This window comes from Protomyctophum bolini (genome assembly GCF_963924005.1).
Source record: "Protomyctophum bolini genome assembly, chromosome: 6".
Lineage (NCBI taxonomy): Eukaryota > Metazoa > Chordata > Actinopteri > Myctophiformes > Myctophidae > Protomyctophum > Protomyctophum bolini.
In genome coordinates this window covers 11,786,417-11,809,713 of record NC_137867.1, presented here as the reverse complement: position 1 = coordinate 11,809,713, position 23,297 = coordinate 11,786,417, and the positions used below count along the sequence as shown (strand labels likewise).

General features: G+C 43.4%; 2 protein-coding genes across 2 annotated transcripts; one reads left to right on the top strand and one right to left on the bottom strand.

Moving 5' to 3' along the window:
- Positions 1-364: 364 nt before the first annotated feature.
- Positions 365-6,580, bottom strand: dhfr (dihydrofolate reductase). The gene is made up of 6 exons (XM_080767028.1): positions 6,431-6,580; positions 5,299-5,348; positions 4,673-4,778; positions 3,218-3,344; positions 1,124-1,239; positions 365-650 (listed from the first exon to the last, which is right to left on the bottom strand). The coding sequence occupies exons 1-6, from the start codon at positions 6,520-6,522 to the stop codon at positions 569-571; spliced, it is 573 nt and encodes a 190-aa protein (XP_080623154.1). The 5' UTR covers positions 6,523-6,580; the 3' UTR covers positions 365-568.
- A 7,269-nt stretch (positions 6,581-13,849) lies between these two features.
- ankrd34bb (ankyrin repeat domain 34Bb) lies at positions 13,850-20,828 on the top strand (the record flags this gene model as incomplete). The annotated part of the gene is made up of 8 exons (XM_080765684.1): positions 13,850-14,052; positions 14,607-14,755; positions 15,250-15,516; positions 17,032-17,294; positions 18,347-18,485; positions 19,161-19,335; positions 19,591-19,757; positions 20,476-20,828. 8 exons carry the CDS (start codon positions 13,850-13,852, stop codon positions 20,826-20,828), a joined length of 1,716 nt encoding a protein of 571 aa, XP_080621810.1.
- Between the last annotated feature and the right edge of the window lie 2,469 nt (positions 20,829-23,297).

Below are 23,297 nucleotides of genomic sequence, written 5' to 3'. Positions count from 1 at the left end.
GTGTGTGTGTGTGTGTGTGTGTTCCGTTCCATTGAGTGTGGCTGCGCTCCATGTGTGCTGCAGGTTTTGTCTCATTGCCTATGAGGGGGCAGTGTAGGCTAGTTATTATTTAATCACAAGCTTGTCAATACTTTTCGTTGGTTCAATATTCACAAAACCCACAGAGTAAAAAAAAATCACACCTGTGTGAACCAAGTGGTGCAACTCCCCTCTCTCTCTCTCATTAGAGACACAGCACTACCCCTCTCTCTGTTTCTGGCGCCCCCTACTGGTATAAATGAGTAACATACTCGTGCTCAAAGACACACACAGGTACACAGGTACACAGGTGGATGTAGAAGTGGTTGCACCACTTAAAAAAGAAGGTAAGACGTATACGCTGCTATTTACACCACTTTAGTGTGATGCCGTTGTACAAAGTAGGGCATTGAATTATTATTTATAATACATAACATGTAGAAATATGGCGATACGATATCTCTACCCGACAGCCACGTCGTTGAAAGATGAAGCCATGATGCACTCAGAGCTATTTGACATGACAGTCATGACATGGTGACATCACAGGTCAGTGGTCGATGCCCTCATAGACTTCAAAACTATACTGGACGCCGTGCTCCTCCTGCACGCCTTCTGCTACACCTGCAACCCTGCAACACAAAACACATGACGGACACAGTGTTACTTTTGTCCACTAAAACTATTGCGCAAAAAGTTCGTCGACTACCGGTTTTCACGGAGGAAAACAATATAAAAACTAAGCCATGATGACTAAAAGGGTTATAGTGGTTAAAGTGATTTATTAAGACATTTAGCGATTCATTAAGACGTTTTTTTTGTCTGGGAAGCGCCGCAAGGAACCGACGGCCGTACTAGTGTTTTCTTTCACCAAGTCTCTTCAAAACAGCCGATTGGCTATTTCGGCTGAATGTTCGTCTCCACAGTAGGTTCTCAAAGTGGGGTCCTGGGACCCCTGCATGGCGTCCTTGGGGGGGGTTACAGGGGGTCCCCAGTGACATTTTTTAATACAGCATCACAATCATTGTAACACCGTTGCAACACCAAATAGCAGATATACAAGCTCACTGCGCGTCACTGCTGTGTCCGGGTGTGTAAAACTCACCCGGACAGGAGGCGGTATTTGTCCACGCTGATCTCAGGCAGGAAAGTGTCACAGTCAAACTGTTTGTGGACCCGGGTGACAAACAGCCTCCTGGTCCCCGGGCTCTCCATCACTTCCTGGAGGGTGGGCGGGCACGCACACGCACACACACGCACACACACACACACACACACACACACACACACACACACACACACACACACACACACGACATGTCTGTCTGTCTGTCTGTCAGACTATAGGACGGGGTTTAAAACTTGTATGTCCAAAACTATTAAACAGAAAAATAAATTGAAAGGTGTTGTGAGCTTGTGGATCGGATATTATTTTGCTACAGTTGCGCGATATTCTTGTCCGACAAAGTAGGGCATTCATTTACCAAAAAAAACATAGTAGAAATATTATACATACAAGGTTTCTGCCCGACCAGCTCAAGGTTCCTTGAGCTGGTCTCCATGACAACTGAACTGACAACAAAGGGAAGTGTGTGACAAAGGTTCAAACTTAGTCATCACAGGTGTCCGAGATTCACCGCCATTTATATTTGATAACGTGCAGAAACCTTGTGTATGTCAATTTTTCAACTGTAGTGTGACATGTTGTGAACTTGTAGAGCTATTTTTTGCTATTACTGAAAGTCAAAGTGAAAGTGTGTCTGTGGGTTGTATAATCAATGGAATGCATCAAGACCTTGTGACTAAATAATAATGACATTGGGTCCATTGGAACTCCTGAAAGTAACCGTTTTGGACATAGAAGGTTTCCAACCAACAGCGACGGTATTCAAATGTCCTTGAAACTGAATCAAAAGATCATATTAGCAGATCTTCCTCGTGTAAGGAACTGTTTCATAGCCAGTGGGACAGAACATACTGTCAGTGAGTTTGTTAATAGATAACGGAGCCCCTAATTCATCATAAGATGTGAGGTTTATATATCAGTGCTTCTCAACATTATTATTTTAATTACACTGCAGTTACACGCACATACTGTTTTGTTTCACTGTCTGACGCTGTTGCGTCTTGTACTTTTCTTTGATGTGTCTCAGTTGTTTCACTGTTTGTACTTACTGTATTCTTGCTGTAGTTTGTTCTGAGGCCCAATCCCAATCCACTCCCTTGCTGACTCAATGAGCCCTCACTGACTTAGCTGCGCAACATGTGAACTTGAAGTCTGCGAGGGCTTGAGGGATGTCCCATTTGAAAAGTCAGTGAGGACTCAGCCCCGCCCCTTTATGTGCCCTTTGCCAAAGTCAGCATCGATGCTGACTTTGGCGAATAAATTACCCACAGTTCATAGCGTTACCAGGGGAATGAAGGGGATCCTCCGAACGTCAATCCTTTAAGCATGCAAATTAGTTATGTATCGCGGTTAGAATGTCAACAAACACAATAGTGCTTTCTCGCTGTTCTCAAAAGGGAGACGGAATGGAAGGATAGGCTATAAATTTAATAACAATAATAATAATAATAATAATAAGGGAAACATGATGAGAAATGACTAACGAGAAAAGTAAAATAATATGGAAATGCAATTTATAATGAATATTATTATATATGAATATTACAACCCATATCACACAGGAACGTGTATTTAAGAAACTAATAATAAAACGATCAGCTTAAATACTAAAATAGACGTGATAGACATGTATAAATAGGCCAAGCATGTAGGTAGGCACTGGCTGTGAATAAGGACAGTTTGTATAAAGTGATGCAAAGTGTCACGAATGGTGGACTCATCTTCAAAGAACTGTCCCATTACTTTCACAACAATTTGGAGCCCTTGCAGCCTCTCACCCTCAAGCACTTACAGCTGACGTCACTAAAGTCAATGAGGGTTCAGGGCTCAGGGCTTGAGGGAGGCAATTGGGATTGTGTGTGGTACTTTTGAAACGTGCTATATAAATAAAGTGGATTGGATTGGATAATGTTTCTACATCCAGTTCCGGAGGAACCTTCAAAATAAGGGTTTCAGCCATCATCCACGGCATTTTCCTACCAGAACTGTTCAAGGCAAAGCAGCCACGCAGCTCTGACTTCCTTGTCGAATCAGCGTCATCTCTACACATTAACGTTGATAATGTAACAGTACCTTGTAGAGAGAACTGCCTCCTATGACCCAGACCTGGTCGGCTGTGTCTGCCATCTCAGCCGTGTCCAGCAGGCGGAGCGCTGAGCTGAAGTCAGAGGCCAGGTGGTGCGCACCTGGAGGCGCTTCTCTGTGAGGGTTGATTGACAGCTGGTCAGTGTAAATGTACTCAAGTACTGCACTCAATTTTAAAATAGTTACTTTGTAGATTTCGATTATTATTATTACACACTAACCACCTCAAAATAGCAGACCTACAAGTTCACAATGTGTCAGCATGCAACGCATTGTGAGCTTGTAGATCTGTTATTTTCAAAGGATTTCTTTTTATACATTTTGAACTTGTGAAATGGGACATTCTGCACAATGTGTACTTTTACTTTTGGTACTTGAAAGTATATTTTGATGCCAAAATACCTTTGTAATACGGGACTTCTACTACATTGCACTGCAGTAGAGATACGTTTACTTAAGTAAAGAAATGTAGTACCGGTACTTTTTCCACCACTGGCATGAGTTACAGCTATGTTTAGCTTTGGCCTAAGGCAAAGCAATCTAGAAATAATGTCTAGGTACTTGCTGTGTTCACTGAGGCGTTTTTTAAGGTGCTTAAAGGATAACTTCGTTTTATTTTGTTATTTTTCATCTGTACTTTTTCACTGGGAAGTTCAGCCGGGCCTCGCCTTTGGACCAAGGTTGGTCACGGGTTCGGTCCCGGGAAACTCAGCATTGGGTGCAGAAAGTTGTGTGGTTAACCCATTTAGGCCTGACCTCAACATTAAAAAAAAATCTTCTAAATCCTCCAGTTTTCTGAAATAAATATTTTCACGATTATTCAAAAATAGCAGACCTACAAGCTCGTAGCGCGCCACCGATGAGCTTGTAAATCTGCTATTTTTCAATAGCTAAATGGGTTAAGTACTGGGACTTAGGGATGCATGATGTAATCGGTAGCATAATCGGAATTGGCCATAAAAATGCCGTATTGGTATCGGAACGGTCTCAAAATAATCCTGATTAACTAGTCGGTTTTCACCAGCAAAATCATTCAGTTGTGAGAACAGACACTTGGAAAAGAGTATAGGCTATTTATTGTTTGATGGAATACTTTATTGACAGGCTTTGGGCCAAGCCCCTATCGGGCCTAGGCTTGTTTCCATTGTGGTCCTCTGTATAATATCGGAATCTGTCAGAATCCGTATCGGCAGATATGACCCTGCAAATAATCGGATATCGGTCAGAATTCCATAACCGTGCACCCCTACTGGGAGCACCACACCTACCATCAGCTCTAGCGCATTGTAATAGGGATAGACTACAGCTTTATCGGCTGATGCTGACAATAATCCCCTCCGACCTACTTACTTATTGTTAATCGCAATAATTTGTATGACAATAAATCGTCAAGTAAAATATAATGATGGTGATTCGTGACTGCCCCATTCATACAGTACATACTTGAGTTCTCTGCTGAGGACGATGTTGATCCTTCCGCTGAGTGGTCTGTTCTTCTCCGGGATGGAGAACCACGTCTTTCTGCCCATTATCACCACGTTCTGTCTACCTAGAACAGTGGTTCCCAAACATTTTAGCCCGTGACCCAAAAGAGAAATTTGACATTCCCCCGTGACCCAAATTAGTGAAAATAGCAAATTGGCTACAAAAAGAAGAGTGAGCGTATAGCCAGAATACTATGGGTAAATTCTCCTTCTATAATACAGCACCGCCACCCAAATGTGGATCACTGGCTTCTTTTAAAACAGGCCTCATATAGTGTTTTATATTTGTGATGATATTGTAGGACCTCAATTGAAACATGCCCACAGGGCTTTTTGGGGTTATGTAGACCAAGTGTTTGACCGTACTTGAACTATTTGCATTTATATTTAATACAGTATTCAATCAATGGAAAATACACACTTAACCACTTCAAACGTGGCATGTCAGTATAATACCTCAGTGATGAACAATATGTCGCTGTCGGGTGGACAAAACCATTCCTTTTTTTTAATTATAAAAACAGTGAAAATAGCTTATCTTGTAGAATAGATTGTACATGAAGTGAACCATAAAACGTCAGTTACCTTCAGCAGATGGGGTTGATGTCATCTTCCGGAAATGTTTGAATTCATTACTGTAATAAAATAAAGGGGGGAAAAAAGTCAATTCAAGACTTGGTCAGTAACAAGGTGACACATTATTATAATTGATTTATCTAGACATATTATATTACATCTTTTAGACTACTATAGGAAATTAAAAGACTGCACATTTCAAAATGTACACAATACGTTGTGTAGTGTGTGTGTGTGTGTGTTTCCAGGGGTCCTTGAGGGGGCTCCCCAACAGCATTTTGACTCGTGACCCATAAAAATTGGTCCGTGACGCGTGACACACATGGGACAATTCCGTCTTTCAAGGGACGGCAGGCAATATAATAGCCTGTCTCTTTAATTCTCTCATTGCACCATCTTGTGCAACAAACATAATGGACTCTGAACACAACCCAGCAGACATGGCTTTAGTTTTTGTTGCTGTCAGATAGAAAGTTAAAACATGTGTGAAGATCTACAACTGACAACGTGTCACGATGCTTGTACATCGTCTATGTTCAATACTTTTGTATGACGAAGTATGGCATTTAATTTATGAAAAACATTAAAAGTTTAAATATGAAGTAATTAGGTTTCTGCCCAAAAGCAATGATTAGTTTAGTGCATGGTTAATGTATGCTGTCTAATCCTGCTACTGATTTCTCAAAGTGTGGCCCTTGGAGGCGCCTTCATGACTGATATTTCATCTTGTTGTTACACATTTAGGCTACTACAAGTAAATGCAACTACAGAAAATACAAGAATGTCTATTTGGGTCAGTTCCATCTTATATTAACAATGGTAGACAGACAGCGAGGGTGTCAATACAGTAGGCTAGACAAGACAGACCAGACAGACAGACAGTGCATTCTGGACCAAATGACAGATTTGATATGAGATCAAAATCAAATCATGCCCCAAAATAAAAAGGTTCTTTAGATATATGAGTTATAATCACTGCTTTAAATAAATAAAAACATTTTAGAATCGATTCTATCCTTTACTTCCTGTGTGTTTGTAGTACTGTGTACGTGTATGTGTGCGAGCGTGTGTGCGCGCGCGCGCGTTGATAGCTTGTAGATCTGTTCTCTTTTGTTGCTGTTGTCGCGAGATGCCTACGTACCTGAGTCGTATGGGATGCCAGGGTAAGTTACCGTTGTTTCCGATGCCCATGTTAGGACACACGGCCACAATGGCGTTCAGGACACGAGACATTATTTTATAACATATAATTAAACTCAATTAAATGTCATCAAAATAATAAAATGTGCCAGATGTGATGTGTTACTTGGCGAAAATAAACACCAGGCTATTTCAATGCTGCCGCCAAATAAGCCGACGAGAGGAAGTGACACAACGGAACTCTAGCTGGAGGAAAGCAAAGTCTATGCATCCCATGGCCCGAACGGACGACGCGCTGTAATTGGCTAGTTGGTTGTATAGGCGACCGTTGACGTAATGATGCCTGAGTGGAGACGGTTGAAAAAGAAAAAAACCCAACATATTAACCACTAGAGGGAGATAGTGAGTTTCCATTCTGTAGCCAACTTTGTGTTGACCTGACCTCTCTAGACCTAAAGCTGCTACCTTTAAACACATTTAAAATCTGAGGCGTTTGTATACTACATTATTTAAATAGCTTTGAGAAGAATGCTGCTATATATTTGTCCCAAAAGTGACTGCAAAAGATTTGCTATTTGTTTCAAAAAGCTTTTGGTTGAATGCTTGCTTGCTTGATTGGTTGGTTGATTGATTGATACAATGCTAAAATGATTGAATCCTACCCCTCCAATTGTACATACTTTCCCCATTTTCCTAAATAGTTTTTTATTATATTCTGACACTTGCTTTGACAATGTAAACGTTTTAGCATGCTAATAAAGCTCATTTGAATTGGAAAACCGTATTGACTAGAGTAGCCTACATCCTACTACTTCAATGTTTTTTTCAGGCCAAGGACCCTATAGCAAAATAAATGGTGCAAGCAAAAGGCAGGTAAATCTCAGAAAACAGGAACTCAACGCAACAGGGAACTATGAACCAACAAGAACACAAAGCAAACACAGGACTTAAATAGACACAGGATAACAGGTCACAGGTGAAACCAAAATACAATAAACACTAGGATAGGCTGGGGGACTAACGGGACACAGGTGGAAACATTGGCTCATCACAAGGTAGGTTAGACAAGGTAAGTAACAGTAACTAGGCAGACAGGAAACACTAGGAACAACACTACAAAATAAAAATAAAAATAATAATACACAACACCAAAGGCAACAACAGTCAGTAACACATGAGCATAGACCAATACAGATCACACTGAAATAACATACAGTAAATAATATCCAAAACCTAGATAAGGACAGTCAAAGTCCACGGTCCGGGGACACATTTGGACCCTCAAACTGTCTGCTAAAGCAACTAACTCCACCACGCACCTCTCCCCCTCTCATGCAAGTTAGTTGATGGATAATTTTAAGACATTGGTTGTTTTGTGAAATGATTTTCATGTGCCATATATTTTATGTCACTTTAAACTCTGTCCTGACTTTCATATCATTTCTCCCCTGCATGTATCTGGTAGGAGCCAGCCATAGATAGCTATTGTTGTTCCCTTTTGGCCCTCTCTCCCCTCTGTGAAAAACAAGTTCCACATCCATTCGGCCTTGGGTTGTATCTATGCTCAGACAACCAGTCTCCCTCTTAACATTCATTGCTCTCTTCACGAGTTTTGAACTACATGTTAATTACTTATAGAACTACATTCACTCATTCATGTTTTCTGGATTTACCGGAAGTGGCATCTTCTCTGGTGTTGCCACGTCTCCACTGTGTACCTTTTTCATGGGCGGGTCTTGGTCCCCAACGGTAAATTGAGATAAACTGTACTATAATACTGTATCCATTTTGTGATACGTTGAGAGAATTTTCCTGCAACATGGCTGTATATGTGGATTTCATGTTCTCTCCCAGAATATAACGGCATATCTAAAACACCCTGGTTCTGTCTGGAAAATCCTTAATTTCTCGTGGACTCCAAATTATTCACTTTGTGTACTTGGTATGGTATTTTCATCTTAAGGTATTATTCGTTATATTGAACATTTTCATAAAGGTATTTCTGTTAAAGCTAATTCTAAACTTTATAACTATTCAGGTTTTATAACTATTTTGGGTAAATTACAATGGTATAAGGCTTAATGCCAGGGTTTTATCATTGAGCGGTGGGATTATTGGGACTGGTAGGACCTCCCTTTAGCCTGAACGGTCAGACTAACGGTAGGTCGGACTATCAGGAGGTCGGACCAGCGGGCAGTCCCTGTTTGATCCATCCAGCCGCATAGCCGGGCATACAGCTATACAAAAACACAAACACAAACTGTGAAAGACAATTGTAGTCAATCGGAATGAGTACTTTGTCCACCACTGGTTATCTTACAGCAAAGCTGCCAGACGCACAGACAGCGCAAGCACACTTTGGCGTCACCAAGATGCCAAAAGCCGCGAGCGGCAGGCGTCTCTTCCGGGTTTATAGACAGCTGCATGGATGGAAATGAAGCTCCACCCACGCGGCAAAACGCGGCAAGCGCTTCCGGGAATCTGGAACGTGAATCTGGAATGCTCCACCGACGCGACATTCATACAGCAGTGTCTAACACTTAAAAGACAAAGAAGAAAAAGACCACTTGTTGACCATCACTCTGAACAGCGCAATATGACTCGGTTGGAAGACTATGGAGAATATAATATGGACAAAGCGTTCGCCGGGTCTGATATGGACGTAAAATGAAGCCAGTCAGTCCTTGAATTGTAAATCGCCATCTTTCTAGATCTGTTTGGGCCCAGCTGGCCATTGGCTGGCCCAGACAACGAGGCGGGACTTCTTCTTCATGGTTTTTATTTTGACTCGAACGGGGGGTGGCTCCCGATCATAGACTGTAACGGTAGCCACGCCCCTCAGAACATACGCGACTTTATGGTCATTTTTTTAAATAAATGGGACCATCATTTTCCAAAAATAATATTATGACATGAGAAATGAGACTTTAAACTAGTGACTGGAAGCAGAAAGTATTCATGACCATGTTTATTAAGGTAATACAGTCTAGGTGAAGTTGGGCCCAAATACATGACAGCGCCACAACAGGCCATTATATGAACTTTCAGGATGTCCCGATTTCCTTAGTGGCTTCACAAAATATCTGTCTGACTGCCCCCCTGGTTGTGAGCTTGTAGATCAGCACATTTTGAAACATTTTAACAGGGCTTCAGTGGTTATTGAACTCAATTTGAATCTGAAACCATTTGCTGCATTAGAAAGTGAGTTACACTGTTGAGCATCATCACCCCCTTCCATCCTTGACAGCAGCCAGACAAAGGTTTGAATACATAACAGCTCCACCTCACTCACTCTGAAGTATACACACACAAACATGGACACACAAACGTGCACACACTCACACGCACACACCTCACACACACACACACACACACTCTATTTGTCTGCAACCTTGAGAGGAGTGATGACGTTGGTATCAGTGTTGTCACACAGCAAACACTGAAGCATCCCACTGCCTACTGTAGCTGTCTGTCTGCTGTAGCTGTCTGTCTGTCTGTCTGTCTGCCTGCCTGCCTGCCTGCTTGGTGCTTGCGCACATGTGCACATCCTGCTTGCGCACATCCTCAGTATGTAAGTATCAAGGCCTGTATTCAAACTTTTACTCCTATAAAAGTGCAAAGGTATTGGCAAATGACATTTGCAAAAACTAAAAGTAGTCATTATGAATGGCCCTTTGCGTGGGCATGCACACACACGCACGCGCACGCACACGCACACACACACACACACACACACACACACACACACACACACGCACACACACACACACACACACACACACACACACATTTGTAAAGCGTCAACATAATTTCCTTAAGCGGTACCTCCGCCCAGATCCCGCAACTTCCGCCCCCAAAAAATGTTACCGTCTCTACAGTCTTGCCCAAGCGTGGGGCGGCAGTGGCTTTTATTTGTCTGCGGACCTCCGTCTGAAACTATTTGGTGCCTGCAAATTTAGCCATGAATCTATCATGGTTAAAATTGAGTTACAATGGGATTGTATAGGAATGGGGCGTGTCTCATACATTTATTTTACGTCACCAAGCAATCTAAAAACGGGGGGGGGGGGGTGAAATATCCCTTTAAGTCAATTTGCCGCAAACCCTGTGTGTATTATATCATGCACCCTATAGTGTCTTCGAATACCTGGCCCTTTGTTTCTCTCACACAATCTGGCAACACCGCACCAGGTCTCCCTCCGTCACGTTGCCGTCTCACTTTCATCCTGTCTCCCCCTCTCTCGTCATGTCTCTCTCTGCGTCATCCTGTCGCTCTCTCCCTCAGTCACTGAGTGTGCGGCTCTCACTTCTCTCCAGGTCCTCCGCAGTGGGATTAACAGGATGGAATGAATGACACCTGTAAGACCTTTTGTCCTGTGATGTGCGGCAGAAGAGCTGTTCAAACGGAGGTACGTTGAGCTAGGCTAGTTATGAATGTTGTATCATGGATGTGCACAAGCCACATACATGGTGTTGAACAGGTGTCAAACTGTGATGTTTATAGGCAAATATACAGTTTACTAGATTTGTTTTAAAAGTAGTAACATCTCAATATTATAAACATAGTCTGTTGCTATTAAAGGACCTGCATTTATAATTTGACTCGACTGAAAGTGCAAAAATATCTGCATTAAAATACATTACCAAAAATATCCATAATGTTCAAATGTGTCAATTATTTAGAAAATTGCCCAAATACAAAGTAGTGGTTAATGTATATTTTCAGTGATAATCTTAAATTATTACGATTGGTTTATGGGTGAACGGATGGTGTTTGAAAGGTTACTCAAAAGCGGTAATATATCGCCTACTAGTTACTTTACTTTACATATTACTCCCTTTTTTACTCGACCCCAGCAATTGCATCTTTGCCCCCAAAAGTGTCACACTATCCAGCTTGTTCCAGATGGTTTAAGGCCTGCCATTCCGCATCCGATAAGACTATTTTACTGTAAAAGGGTTTTACTTTAAGTAATACATTACTTTACACTGTAAACTAAAAGATACAAGTGGCTGACATGAACGTTCAGGAAGGTGGCTTGCATTTCCTTAGGGATACGGTATGAACACAGTCACCCGGGAGAGACTCGGAGTAGAGAGTATACTCTGCTCTTTTACGTGGAACGTGGTTAGGGTTAGAGTTAATACTTCTGTATTTGGGGGCTCTGGCCTGGGGAGCCACTACAACAACATCAGTGCATTTGACACAGAGACTGTGTCAAATAGACTTTCTGTGACACAGAGACTGTGTCAAATAGACTTTCTGTGACACAGAGACTGTGTCAAATAGACTTTCTGTGACACAGAGACTGTGTCAAATATACTTTCTGTGACACAGAGACTGTGTCAAAAAGACAGAAACGGAAATTGCTGGCTGAGCACGTCGTCTGCACAGCTTCTTCCAGAAGGTCACTGCGGCCATTCAGCCTTTGCCTACAATGGAGATCTGTTCATACTTACAAAAGTAGGATATTTTGCTGTTTGTGAACGAGACCCAATATATAATTGGAGCTTTTTAACAGTTTAACAGTAAATAATTAGACCGTACAGTTTCACTGACCTATTTATACAAATCACCAAAACACCCTCGCCCCGGCGGTGTCTCAGGGATAGAGTGGCTGGATGGTAAACCGCGAGGTTGCCAGTTCGAACCCAGGCTCTCCCAGTTAGTGTGGAAGTGTCCTTGAGCAAGACACTGAACTCCTAATTGCTCCTGATGTGCTGGTTGGTGCCTTGCATGGTTTTCTGCCGGTGTATGAATGTACGTGTGAATGGGTGAATGTAATGCACAATCTATGTAAAGCGCCATGGATAAAGGCGCTATATAAATGCACCATTTGCCCCAACCGCCCTCTCTCTCTCATCTGATAGGCTGATTTTCCAGAGCAGAATTGATACATTTTAATTGACAGTGGTGATGAGCTTGGGGAACTGCTTAAGTTAAAATACATAAATACTTTATTGTTTTTGTGCAATGTTATATGTTGTTTAATATAATCGATGTCAACCACTGAACTATGCAAATGTTACAATAAATGGGCGAAATCTGTGCGCACGTACCTATGTCTCTACGTACAGTGTGTCTGTACTTTGTCCGGCCGAACGACTTGAACTTGCGTATGTGGCACGTTGTGAGCTTGTAGATCAGCTATTTTCTAAATATCTTCAAAACTGATTTTGAATATTTTTTAAACCCAAATCTTGTAAGGGTGTCCCTGGCACAAAAAAGTTTTCAGATGGGGGTCTGCGGTAATAGGGGGTCCTTTACATGGAAATATTTGCGAGCCAGAATGCCATTTCCTCCCAGTCAGTCCGAGGCTTGTCAGCTGTCATCACATATTCTCTGTGTAGCAGCGTCACTTGAAGGCCACCGCCCAGCCCCTCAAAGCACTGAGCAGGACCCCTACCGAGGACCCCCAACCACTGGTGGGACGTAACTAAGTACATTTACTCACTACAGTAAGATCATTTAAAAACTATAACCCAAAGTATTGAGTATAAACATTGTACTGTAACTGTAATTACCAGTAAGACGCCTTAATATGAGGTGAGGAGCGACCGCAGGGCTGAGACACTCTACCGGAATAATGTCACTTCATTATGATTATGAGATTATATTGTCTCATATTAATCATTGTGGTCCAAAAAGCTTTCTTTTTCAGGTAACAGATAAGAGGCACCCACTGGTGCAAAGCACAGCTAGTAGGCTACTCAAGTTCTGTAGTTAATTACAATTCTGAGGTATAGGCCTGTATACTTATGAAGTTTACTTTTGAGGTGCTTTTACTTTACTTAAATATGTAGATTTGTATCTCCTTTCCCCCTTGCCCTCCTCTTCACTTTCTTTTTCTATGAAAAAATAGACTATGCACAAAAATGAATTTCTGTGACGTGACAATAAAGCTGATTCTGATTGGTGAGTGATTTGTTAATACTTCTGTTATACTTCTACTCCACTACTACTACACGTCTACACCTCAGTCGAGTCACTGCGTCGGCCACAGCTCTGTCAACACAACACTGTGCAGTTAACCCCCAAGTTAGAAGTAACCAACTAAAAAGTGGAGAGCTTTTCATACTGTATACGTCCATGGTTGACAGTGGGTGTATGCTGGGGTGGCGCCCTCCTGCGAGGAACGCGGCTTGAGTCGACTAAATCAAAAAAGAAAAAGTCATTTAAGTCTTAGCCAACAAAATGAACACCTTTTGAGTTGATTCAGATTTTTAATGTGTGTTTTCAGCGGTGAATCTATATAAGGAACCCTCCGCAAGGTTCCGCATGATGTGATGGAGCGGCGCCTGGACTAGCAGCAGCGGCGGCCCTAACCTGGACTAGCAGCCTGGACTAGCGGCGGCCCTAACCTGGACTAGCAGCAGCGGCCTAGCAGCCTGGACTAACCAGCCTGGACTAACCTGCAACATGACGGAGGGCAGCGAGGTTCGCACCGACGGCAACTCTCTGCTGAAGGCCGTGCACCTGAGCCGCCTGCGCCTCACCAGGCTCCTCCTGGAGGGCGGGGCTTACATCAACGAGAGCAACGACCGCGGCGAGACGCCCCTCATGGTGGCCTGCAGGACGCGGCACGCCGACGCACAGAGCGTCCCCAAGCACAAGATGGTCCGGTATGTCCTGTCACGATGATTCGCACGTTTCAATGACCCCCCAGTTTGACATGCATATAGACAATTTACAATTTAGGCCCTTAGCAGGCACTCTCGATCCAGCGCGATTTACAGTAACCAAGAACAAAACATGGTAATACATCAAATACATAAAAATAGTCATCAAGAATCATATGTAAGCTAAGAACCTATTGTGGAATATCTATATAATGAAAAATATGAGTATATACACTATAGAGTGCTATGTCTACATAAAATGCTATGTTATATGAGTTGAGCCTTTGCATACGCCTGTAAGGTCGTCAAGGCTAGGGAAAGTGCTGTGGGCTAAAATGGAGTCCGAGGTGGGTTTTCAGACTAAGGCAGAAGATTGGGAGTGAGTCTGCAGTTCTGATTGAACGGGAAGTGCATTCCATAGTTTTGGAGCCAGAAGGGAGAAGAGTTTGGGACTTGCGTCTACGTGGATCTACTTGCAACCGTTTGGTTGCAAGGAGTTGCATGGCTACCCATTGGTGTGGTTTGGGATTGAAATGCCCACCTCTGTCTCCTGGAAGGTATCTCTTGGAGAGCGGCGCTGACCCGAACATCCAGGACAAGACTGGAAGGACGGCCTTGATGCACGCATGCCTCCAACAGGCCGGGGCTGAAGTTCTGTCTCTGCTGCTGAACAGTGGCGCAGATCCCAGTCTGGAGGACCACACCGGTAACAATTGATTATTTTCTTAGCGATTGCATTGATTACTTTTTGAGTGGTGCGCAACCACTCCCTTACAGAGCTATGTGTGTGTGTGTGTGTGTGTGTGTGTGTGGGTGGCTGGCTGGCTGGGTATGAGCACGAAAATAGCATGGTTGTTTTTCACCACCTGTGCGCAACCTAACATACACACAAACAAACACACACACACACACACACACACACACGCACGCACATATTAAATGTATATATGATGATTTTGGGTGTGCCAGTACAGTACAGTGACAGTACAATACAGTAGAGGGACCCCCACACGGTAACTCTGTCATTTCTCAACCGTTTCGGACATGGGGCGGAACCGCTGCCACTGAACAAACACTCTATATGGCCATGGTTACTAACACAGCACATAGAGCTTTAACTTGTGTTTAGTTTGAACCTAAATATATCACATTTAAATGATTGATTTTTGATTATTTCAACTATTAAACCCTTACACGCAGGCTCGTCTGCCCTGGTCTACGCTGTGGACTCCGGTGACAAGGAGGTGCTCAGAGTTCTCCTGGACGCCTGCAAGGCCAAGGGCAAAGAGGTCATCATCATCACCACGGACAGGCTGTCCTCTGGCGGTCACATGACCAAACAGTACCTCAATGTGCCCCCACCCCCTGACCTGGAGGAGAGACTACATTACCCAGCTGCCTCTTGTTGCATGATGTCTCCATCTGACATCCAGCTGCACACGCCGCCACAAGAAGCACAAACAAAATGTAACTTATGACATTTACATACTAGTCCAGTGGTCTTCAAACCTGTTCATGTCAAGGACCCCCAAATTGATACATATTAGGAACCAAATCACCCCCTAGTTAGGTATTAACCCTAACCTCACAGGAAGCCACGGGTGATTTTTAACCCACAGTGTGGATTAGTTGTAACCCGCCACGCATGTTGGGAGCCACGGGTGATTTTTCAAACCCGCAGCACGGGTGAGTCTTAACCGGCCACGCAGGTCTGACTTATGGGCAGATATTCCGTTTCCCATTTGAACGTCTCAGGCTTTTGTGACAGTTTGTAAGTCGCTTGATTCAGTATTTAGATTTTTGCTATTAATTTTGAGGGGCGCTAGCCCCTGCTATGTCCAGCTTGTGGTGTGTGTGTGCAAAAACGTTGTCCTACACAAACATGATATGAGATGATGTATGATGATGTACAATCAAGAGTGGCCCCTCACAACTGGTTGGAATAACGTGTCCAACCAGGGAAACTCCCCCCCTGTCAGGTGTAAAGGAGCAACTTGGACACTCAGGCATGAAGGAAGCACGAGTTCAAGTCCGTTGCTCTCCCCATGTCCCCCATATATGGGGACTAGGTTGGCGGAGGGTTGTAGAGCCCAGGATCACTTTAGATAATTGACACAGGGGTGAGAAATTAGTTACTTAAAGAGTGCCCCTCACTTCACACGGGTGTGATTCTTTGAGGGGCGCTAGCCCCTCCTATATACAGCCTTTTGTCCTGAACTCGTGTCACATTTTCCATTGACAATGAAACGAGAATTTACGTCACATGTGGACGAGCAAATCGGCTTTTCTAAACACAGTGCAACTGTTTTAATTAAGCTCGGGCTCACTTCCTACAAGCCCATTGTAACTTCATACTTTACTAAACTGATGATAGTGCTGTCAAACGAGTATGAAGCCAAGTAGTCAACTATGACATATATGAAAAGGTTAATCTACAACACAATTTGATAGAATATGCGTAGAGGGGGGGTCCCTCTCCCGCCTGCTCTCTCTCAGCTGGGGTCCTTGGCCTGAAAAACGTTTAAGACCCCTGTCCTACTTTATTACTACTAAGTATAAGCATGTTACGCGTTGTTCTGAGGCTGAGCTTGTGGATCTGCTATTTTCACCATTTAAAAATGTTTTATTGGTACATTTAGAATAATAAACAAGGAGCGGTATTAAGGGCCTTGTAAACGGGGAGCGATAAAACGCGCCTATAGTTAACTTTAAATGAGACCTGCGTTTTTGCTCGGAGAAGTCGCAGTGTGACAACGCAAGCGTATTTACTGTACGTGAGCGCTCGTTACGCGCACAAGCCCACGACTCACCAGACCTAGATTCTGTTTGGCTTTTTTTTTTACGCTTGCGTTGTTGCGCCCCTCTCCAACAGACCTGGAGGAGACCTGTGTTGATCCAGGCAACAACAACGCCTGCGTTCCTCGCTTCACGTTTGCAAGGCCCTTTAAGCAATCACTATTATCTGTTGCCCTGCCTTTTCAGCAAACGCTTCGCCCCAATTTGGAAGCCCCCTCATGGGCCTCAGAGACCCCAAGGGTTCGACCAGTGGAGCACCGTCCAAGCCCAGCTCTCCCACCCGGGGGGACCCCCGCCCGTCACCGGGTCCCAGTGGGGTGAACAAACTCCTCGGCCTCCAGAGGCTGCACTCAGAGCCGAGGCTGAGGATTCCTCCTTCCCTTCAGATTCAGCAGAAACAGAGCCAGGCCTCATCGCGGACAGAGGAGATGAAGGTCACGTCTCCTGAGGTACTCATCCAATAAAGTTGAGGTCGCCACGACTGATTTCGGTCATTTAATGGATCTCGTAGAATTCAGCATGTCTTCTATGGCAGCATGTCATGCACCGAAAAGCTGCGACATCTTTACTTAGGCTGTTAATGGCTATTCATACTCCAGTTGTAGGTGACAAGGTGACCAGTGGTTGGGAAAACTACAACATGACGTCACGCCGTGGTGACAAGCGACCACTAAAGGCTCATACATAGTCTGGATTTTCGGTGGTTAGGTGACCACCGAACTACAAAATGACATCACGAGCCGCGGTGAAGAGCAAACCACCGCCACCGCTCCAGCCCTTCTCTCTGTTTTTACTCACCATCACTCAACGTTATTTCAGCTCCGGTGGTCAGCTCACCACCGGAGCGGTGGTCACCTCACCACCGGAGCGGTGGTCACCTCACCACCGAAAATCAAGACTATGAATAGGCCTTTACCCAAACACATTTTACTAAGCACCATTTCGGTGGTCACCTTATCACCTAAAACTGGAGTATGAATATGCCTTTAGTTAGGCTTAAATTGGGTATGGCCATGTGTCATGTTGGCACTGTGGTGTATTTGCATGTGGGACTACGAATGGAAATTGGCTTGTAGCTAAATTCGGCATATTTAAGCGATGGGGTGGCACAGTGGTAAAGTCCCTGCTCACCTCCACGGAGGGAGGAGGGAGTGTTGGGTGAAGGCCCCACGTCCTCCCGTTGAGGGCTCCTCACTGGCAGGTGAGTCAGTAGGATACAACACACAAATGTGTGTGGGGAGGAATTAATTGGCATAACGACGAAAAAAAGGGGCTACAAATATTATTCACACCCGTGTGAAGTGAGGGGCGCTGATATATTAAAGTCTAACTCATGTTGATTAGGTGATGTAATAGAGATGTAAAACAAACGGTAACATTGAACTAAAAACAAATTAAACCTGCATATAGGAGGGCCTCTCAAAAATGTAAATGCGGCATATTTCAATGTGCACCGTCCTGGAAAGAAAGTGAAGTAACTGAAATGTGTGGGCGGGGACAGGATGATCCGTCGGTCAGGGTGAGCATCCACGGTGGTCTCCACGGAGAGAGACCCCCTGTTGTCTCACGTCACCACAGCATCGACGTCAAAGACGCAGCGTTGGCGGGCCGCTCGCCTGAAAGCCAGACCACTGGAGGAGGTAAGAGTTTGGGTCTATTTTATGTCCAAGAGCTGTTTAGGTAAGTGTGTGTGTGTGAGTGTGTGAGTGTGTGTGTGTGCGTGTGTGTGTGTGTGCGTGCGTGCGTGCAGGACAGCAGGAGAGATGGAGAGCGTCGCAGTCCCGCCCCCTCGAGAGACCCGGAAAATAAATCCCCGTTCATTTTCCTCATAGACTTTTCAGAAAGTATTTATTTAAAGACTTTTACGCCGCGGACAAAGCCAACTCTTGTCGTGACAAATCATGACAACAAACACAATTTTTCGGGCCAAACAAAGAATTAGAAAGTATAGAAAACAACGGCAGGTTACAACACTTTTTTTGTTCTTTTTCTTCTTTGTAATTATTTGTTTGGTCCAAAATATTGTGTGTGTTGTCATGATTTGTCACGACAAGAGTTGACTTCGTACGATGCTTAAAAGGTCTTTCAATAAATACGTTTTGAAATGCCTACGGGAAAAATGCATTGGGATTAATTTCCTGGGCCTGGCGTCTTCATGAAATGGGGCGGGACTGCGACGCTCTATACAATGTTAACACAACATTACACCTTTTCATAATTAAAGGAGCACTTCACCCACTGTCTAAACTAAGTACTGCACCCCCTCATTAATGCTCATTATAAATATCGTCACCTTATCAAATGAATGGCGACAGCTCTAGGAGGAGGCGTGAAGAGAGGTCTGCTAGGCAGAAAGATGTCATACGACAGCACCGCCGGTTTGGCGTCTCATCCAAACCTCCCCCGGGACGACGGTTGTCCCCGTCCTCAAGAGACTGCAGACAAAGGCTCGTCGGAATGCCTCCCGCACCTCGCGGTGTCCAGTCTGAGGTAGGAAGGTAGTAGGTAATGGCCTGGAATAATCAAGAAGTGTGTTTTGAAATGTCAACAAATCGATAAACACATTTATTTTTCTCTTTCTGTTGCACAACAGTGTTCAGAAATAGTTAAGATGGCAGAACTACAAGCTTTTTGGGAATACTTTCTGAAGCGTTTTTGCCTATAATGACTTGTCTTTCCCAAAATAGGGATCTATATGATCAATTCAATTGATTCTGTATTTATTAACTGTTCCCAATCTAATAGGAACGTGGTCCGAAGGAGGAACATAGGAATGGACCACTACAGCTCCGACTCCCAGCTGCCACAGTTTGGACATCAGCACAGAGAGGATGGCTTCAAGAGCACCGCAGGTGCTGGAGCGGGCCTGGAAAGACGCAAACTGGCCAACAGCAGGTCCTCCACCCTTTCAGGTAAGTGTTGGTCCAATACTAGCCTGGGGTCCACCTATGCTTTCTATGGCATAGGCATGCAGCTCCCGGCAGGATCCGCCGGGAGAATCTAGACGCAGCTGCGTGACATGAGACTAATTAATTAGAGCGACAGAGAGAGAGGAGTGTGTGTGTGTGTGTGTGTGTACGGGTGTGCGTCAATTTAACAAAGGTGCAGACGATCAGAAATCAGCAGAGTGATCAACGTTTGCGCTACTCTATGCCGGATTGAAGTGGACTCGGACCCAGACTTTTTTTCTCTCCCTGGAAATGAAAACGTCTGGGTTTCCGAGGCTAGTCCAATATAGATAGAGTATTAGAAAATGCCTTTGGTGAGGCACAGTGGTAAGGTGCCTGCCCACTGTCGCAGAGGTTATAAGTTCAAATCCACCGCGATGCGTTTACACAAACACACATTGGTCCGTGTTCGGCGGAGGGAAGTCGGGTGGGGAAGATATTAGTCACCGTACGGATTCCTATGGGCTGGGACGGTGCCTGTCAGCAGGGAGTGTTTGGCGGGAGGAGTACGACACACAAATATGTGGGGAGGACGCAGATCCACACGTCACATTGTGATATGTTGTGAACTTGTAGTAGAACTGCGCTCTTTCACTATTTTAGCAGGACTCCATTGTACAACAAAATATAAAATGGGGCTTGAGTGGTTAACTTGCTGATATACGGTATTTACTTCTTTCAGGCTCTAGGGAGTCCCTGGAGAGCGCTATCCCAAGACGGAGTGCCACCACTGGGCTGGAGCGCAGAGGATCAGGGGCCCTCCTCCTGGATCACATCTCTCACACTAGACCTCACTATCTGCCTCCGCTGAACCCCCATGCTCCCATACCCGACATCGGGGTCAGCCCAGCCTCGTCTGGCCTCTTCGGTGGAAGCAGCAAGGCATTAAACGGGGCTGCAGGTTCGAAAGCCAGCCAACCCTGCGCCCCTTCTTTCCCGAGGAATCTGGAGGCCAAGAACTTGCTGAGGCGGCACTCCATGCAAACGGAGCAGATCAAACAGCTGGTCAACTTCAACGAACTTTTTGGCCACTAGAAGAGTCGTTTCTCAAACCTTTTGTGGATCTTGAAAGTGTTCGCAGGGCCACCCGTCTGATCACTTTACAACGGCATCCGAAATGTGTGGGTCGCGTGCATTTTTATTTTAATGATCAAGGAATCGATTGTTTTCCGGCTTGGATTGATGGAACCAACGCAGTATAAGTTGCTAATTTATTGGTATCACAATGAAAACAAAAGTTTCAAGGTTTTTAAGAAAAGACCATTATATATTATTTTTATATTAAAAGGGACATTTCACCGTTGGAAGAAACTCCAGTCGCTAAATGTTAATAGTATCTGTAGTAGATAACAGGAGCATAATTAGAAATTTGCACCCTATGGCCAGAAAAAGAATGTAGTCTGTTTGACTAGTGTTTGAGTGGATTGCTACAATGACCGTAATGCTTTGGTGCACCCCACCTTGTGGAGCGGTAGGACATCACAGACACTATGAAATACTAAAATATCTAAAAACTCATATATCCTCACCCAAATAAAACACACTGCACTTGCCCTCCCAAACATATAAGATCTGGTTGTAAAAGGGGTGAAGTGGTCCTTTAATGTTGTATTAGGCCTATCATTAAATTCTTAATGTTTGCCAATTATTTTGGAGCCCAGTTGCAATACAGTGGACCTTGTCATTATGCTGCACTGGAAGATGGAATTGCATTTACCACATGTAAATATACTGCTGCTACTGCTACATGTCAACCCCTTATACCGGTCATATCATAATGGCACATTTTCAAGCTTCAATGCTGCAGTGTTCTTTGACACAGTAATCTTAAGAATTACTTTTAAGTTGTATGATTAAAATAAACAATGTTTTGACTGCACAGAAAATTATACATTAAGTTGTAGGATTACCTAAAAAAGAAACAATGTTTTGACTGCACAGAAAATTATTTTTTTGTAGGAAAAAAGTTCAGTACTTTATACAACACTATTTCATTTGATAATGTGATGGCATAGTTTAGGGCAGTGGTGGCCGAACGGTTTGCGGAGCGGTCTTGATATCGGAAGGTCGCTAGTTCGTATCCCCGGACCGCTAATATATATATTATGTAACAATGCTGAGTAGTGTGAGAATAGAACAAGTTTGGCTGACATGACCACAGTATAATGATATAGCATAAACATTTGGATGAGATCGAAACAATCATATTTTTATTATCAGTCTATGGATAAAAGTCTACTTTCTCTTTGCTTCAATTGTTTTTTCTCCATGTCTATGGTTCACTTTGAAAATAATAATTATCTGGCTAATGGTGATATTTTAATGTTATGACAGTTAGTAAATACAGTTCTGGTACACATGCTGTCAATAAACCTTGCATCACAACTCTGCTTTGAAGCAACATTATTATTTACTCATGACAAAATAGTGTTTTTGCATTAATTAGGAGAATTTAACAGGAAGAAGAAAACACTAACATCTTAGTTTGTGCTCATCACTGACATCTACAGGGCACTTTTGGAATATATACTGTATACAATCATAACTTATTTTAATTCTGTTGCAAGGAGATGAAGAAGCGCACCACCCACGAGCCTGCATAGCTAACAACAATGTAGAGCTCAAGACCCTGGTGCTAGATAAGAGTGTGTGATTCAGGAGCCCTGAATGTTGGCTCGACCACATGGCATCTGGTTGGTTCAGTTTCTGCATCTACTCCAAATGTATTCACGCAAACAAGCAGATCTACAATGTTAAGGTTGTAACCCGAGCCTTCTGCTACCATTACTGGTTTTGCCTAGGAATTCGGTACTTTTAGTGGTCTCGAAATAATTATTTTGGTAATACAGAGTACCAGTTCACTTAAAAACAGTACCACATTTCATTACTCTTGAACACATCTTGAAAGAAAGCTAGTGAGCGGAAATTTGTAACCAAGGCAATTAGAATTCACCATCACACTTGATTGGGAAAGAAAACAAACCAAAAGCGATCTTAAGAGGCCTTGCCCCGCAGCTGAAAGACGGACGGTGTGTGTGTGTGTGTACATATACAGTATATATTAATACAGTAGGCTTATAGTATATAAATTATATTTCATTTCATATTTATTTATTTCATTTCAGTTATGGTTTTACATGATTATATTCATTTTACATATTCCATATCAGAAAAGAAAAGGAGCAGGAAGAAGATAAATCTTATATATATATACACACACACACACACACACACACACACACTTCATTTTCTTTTGTATTACGGTGCAATAGCCATTTCTCAATAGACATAGGCCTATATCGGCCCATGTTGAACTGAACATTTGTTATTACCGTGCATAAATTACAAAACAAATACTGAAATAGGTACCATTTTTGGTACTATATCAAATTCCAGGTGCCATACCGTATCGGTTCAAAGGTAAACGGTACTAGTAGTTACTTTTGCCTAAACCCGACTGGAATAACAAATGAATGCATTCAAGGCTTTTAAGTCTTCACTTAA

Excerpts from the sequence above, each read along its gene's own strand:
- dhfr (XM_080767028.1), bottom strand. The coding sequence starts at position 6,522 with ATGTCTCGTGTCCTGAACGCCATTGTGGCCGTGTGTCCTAACATGGGC. Across the intron at positions 5,349-6,430 it reads TGGCATCCCATACGACTCAG|TAATGAATTCAAACATTTCC; the intron begins GTACGTAGGCAT and ends ATTTTATTACAG. Across the intron at positions 4,779-5,298 it reads ATCAACCCCATCTGCTGAAG|GTAGACAGAACGTGGTGATA; the intron begins GTAACTGACGTT and ends CCACTGTTCTAG.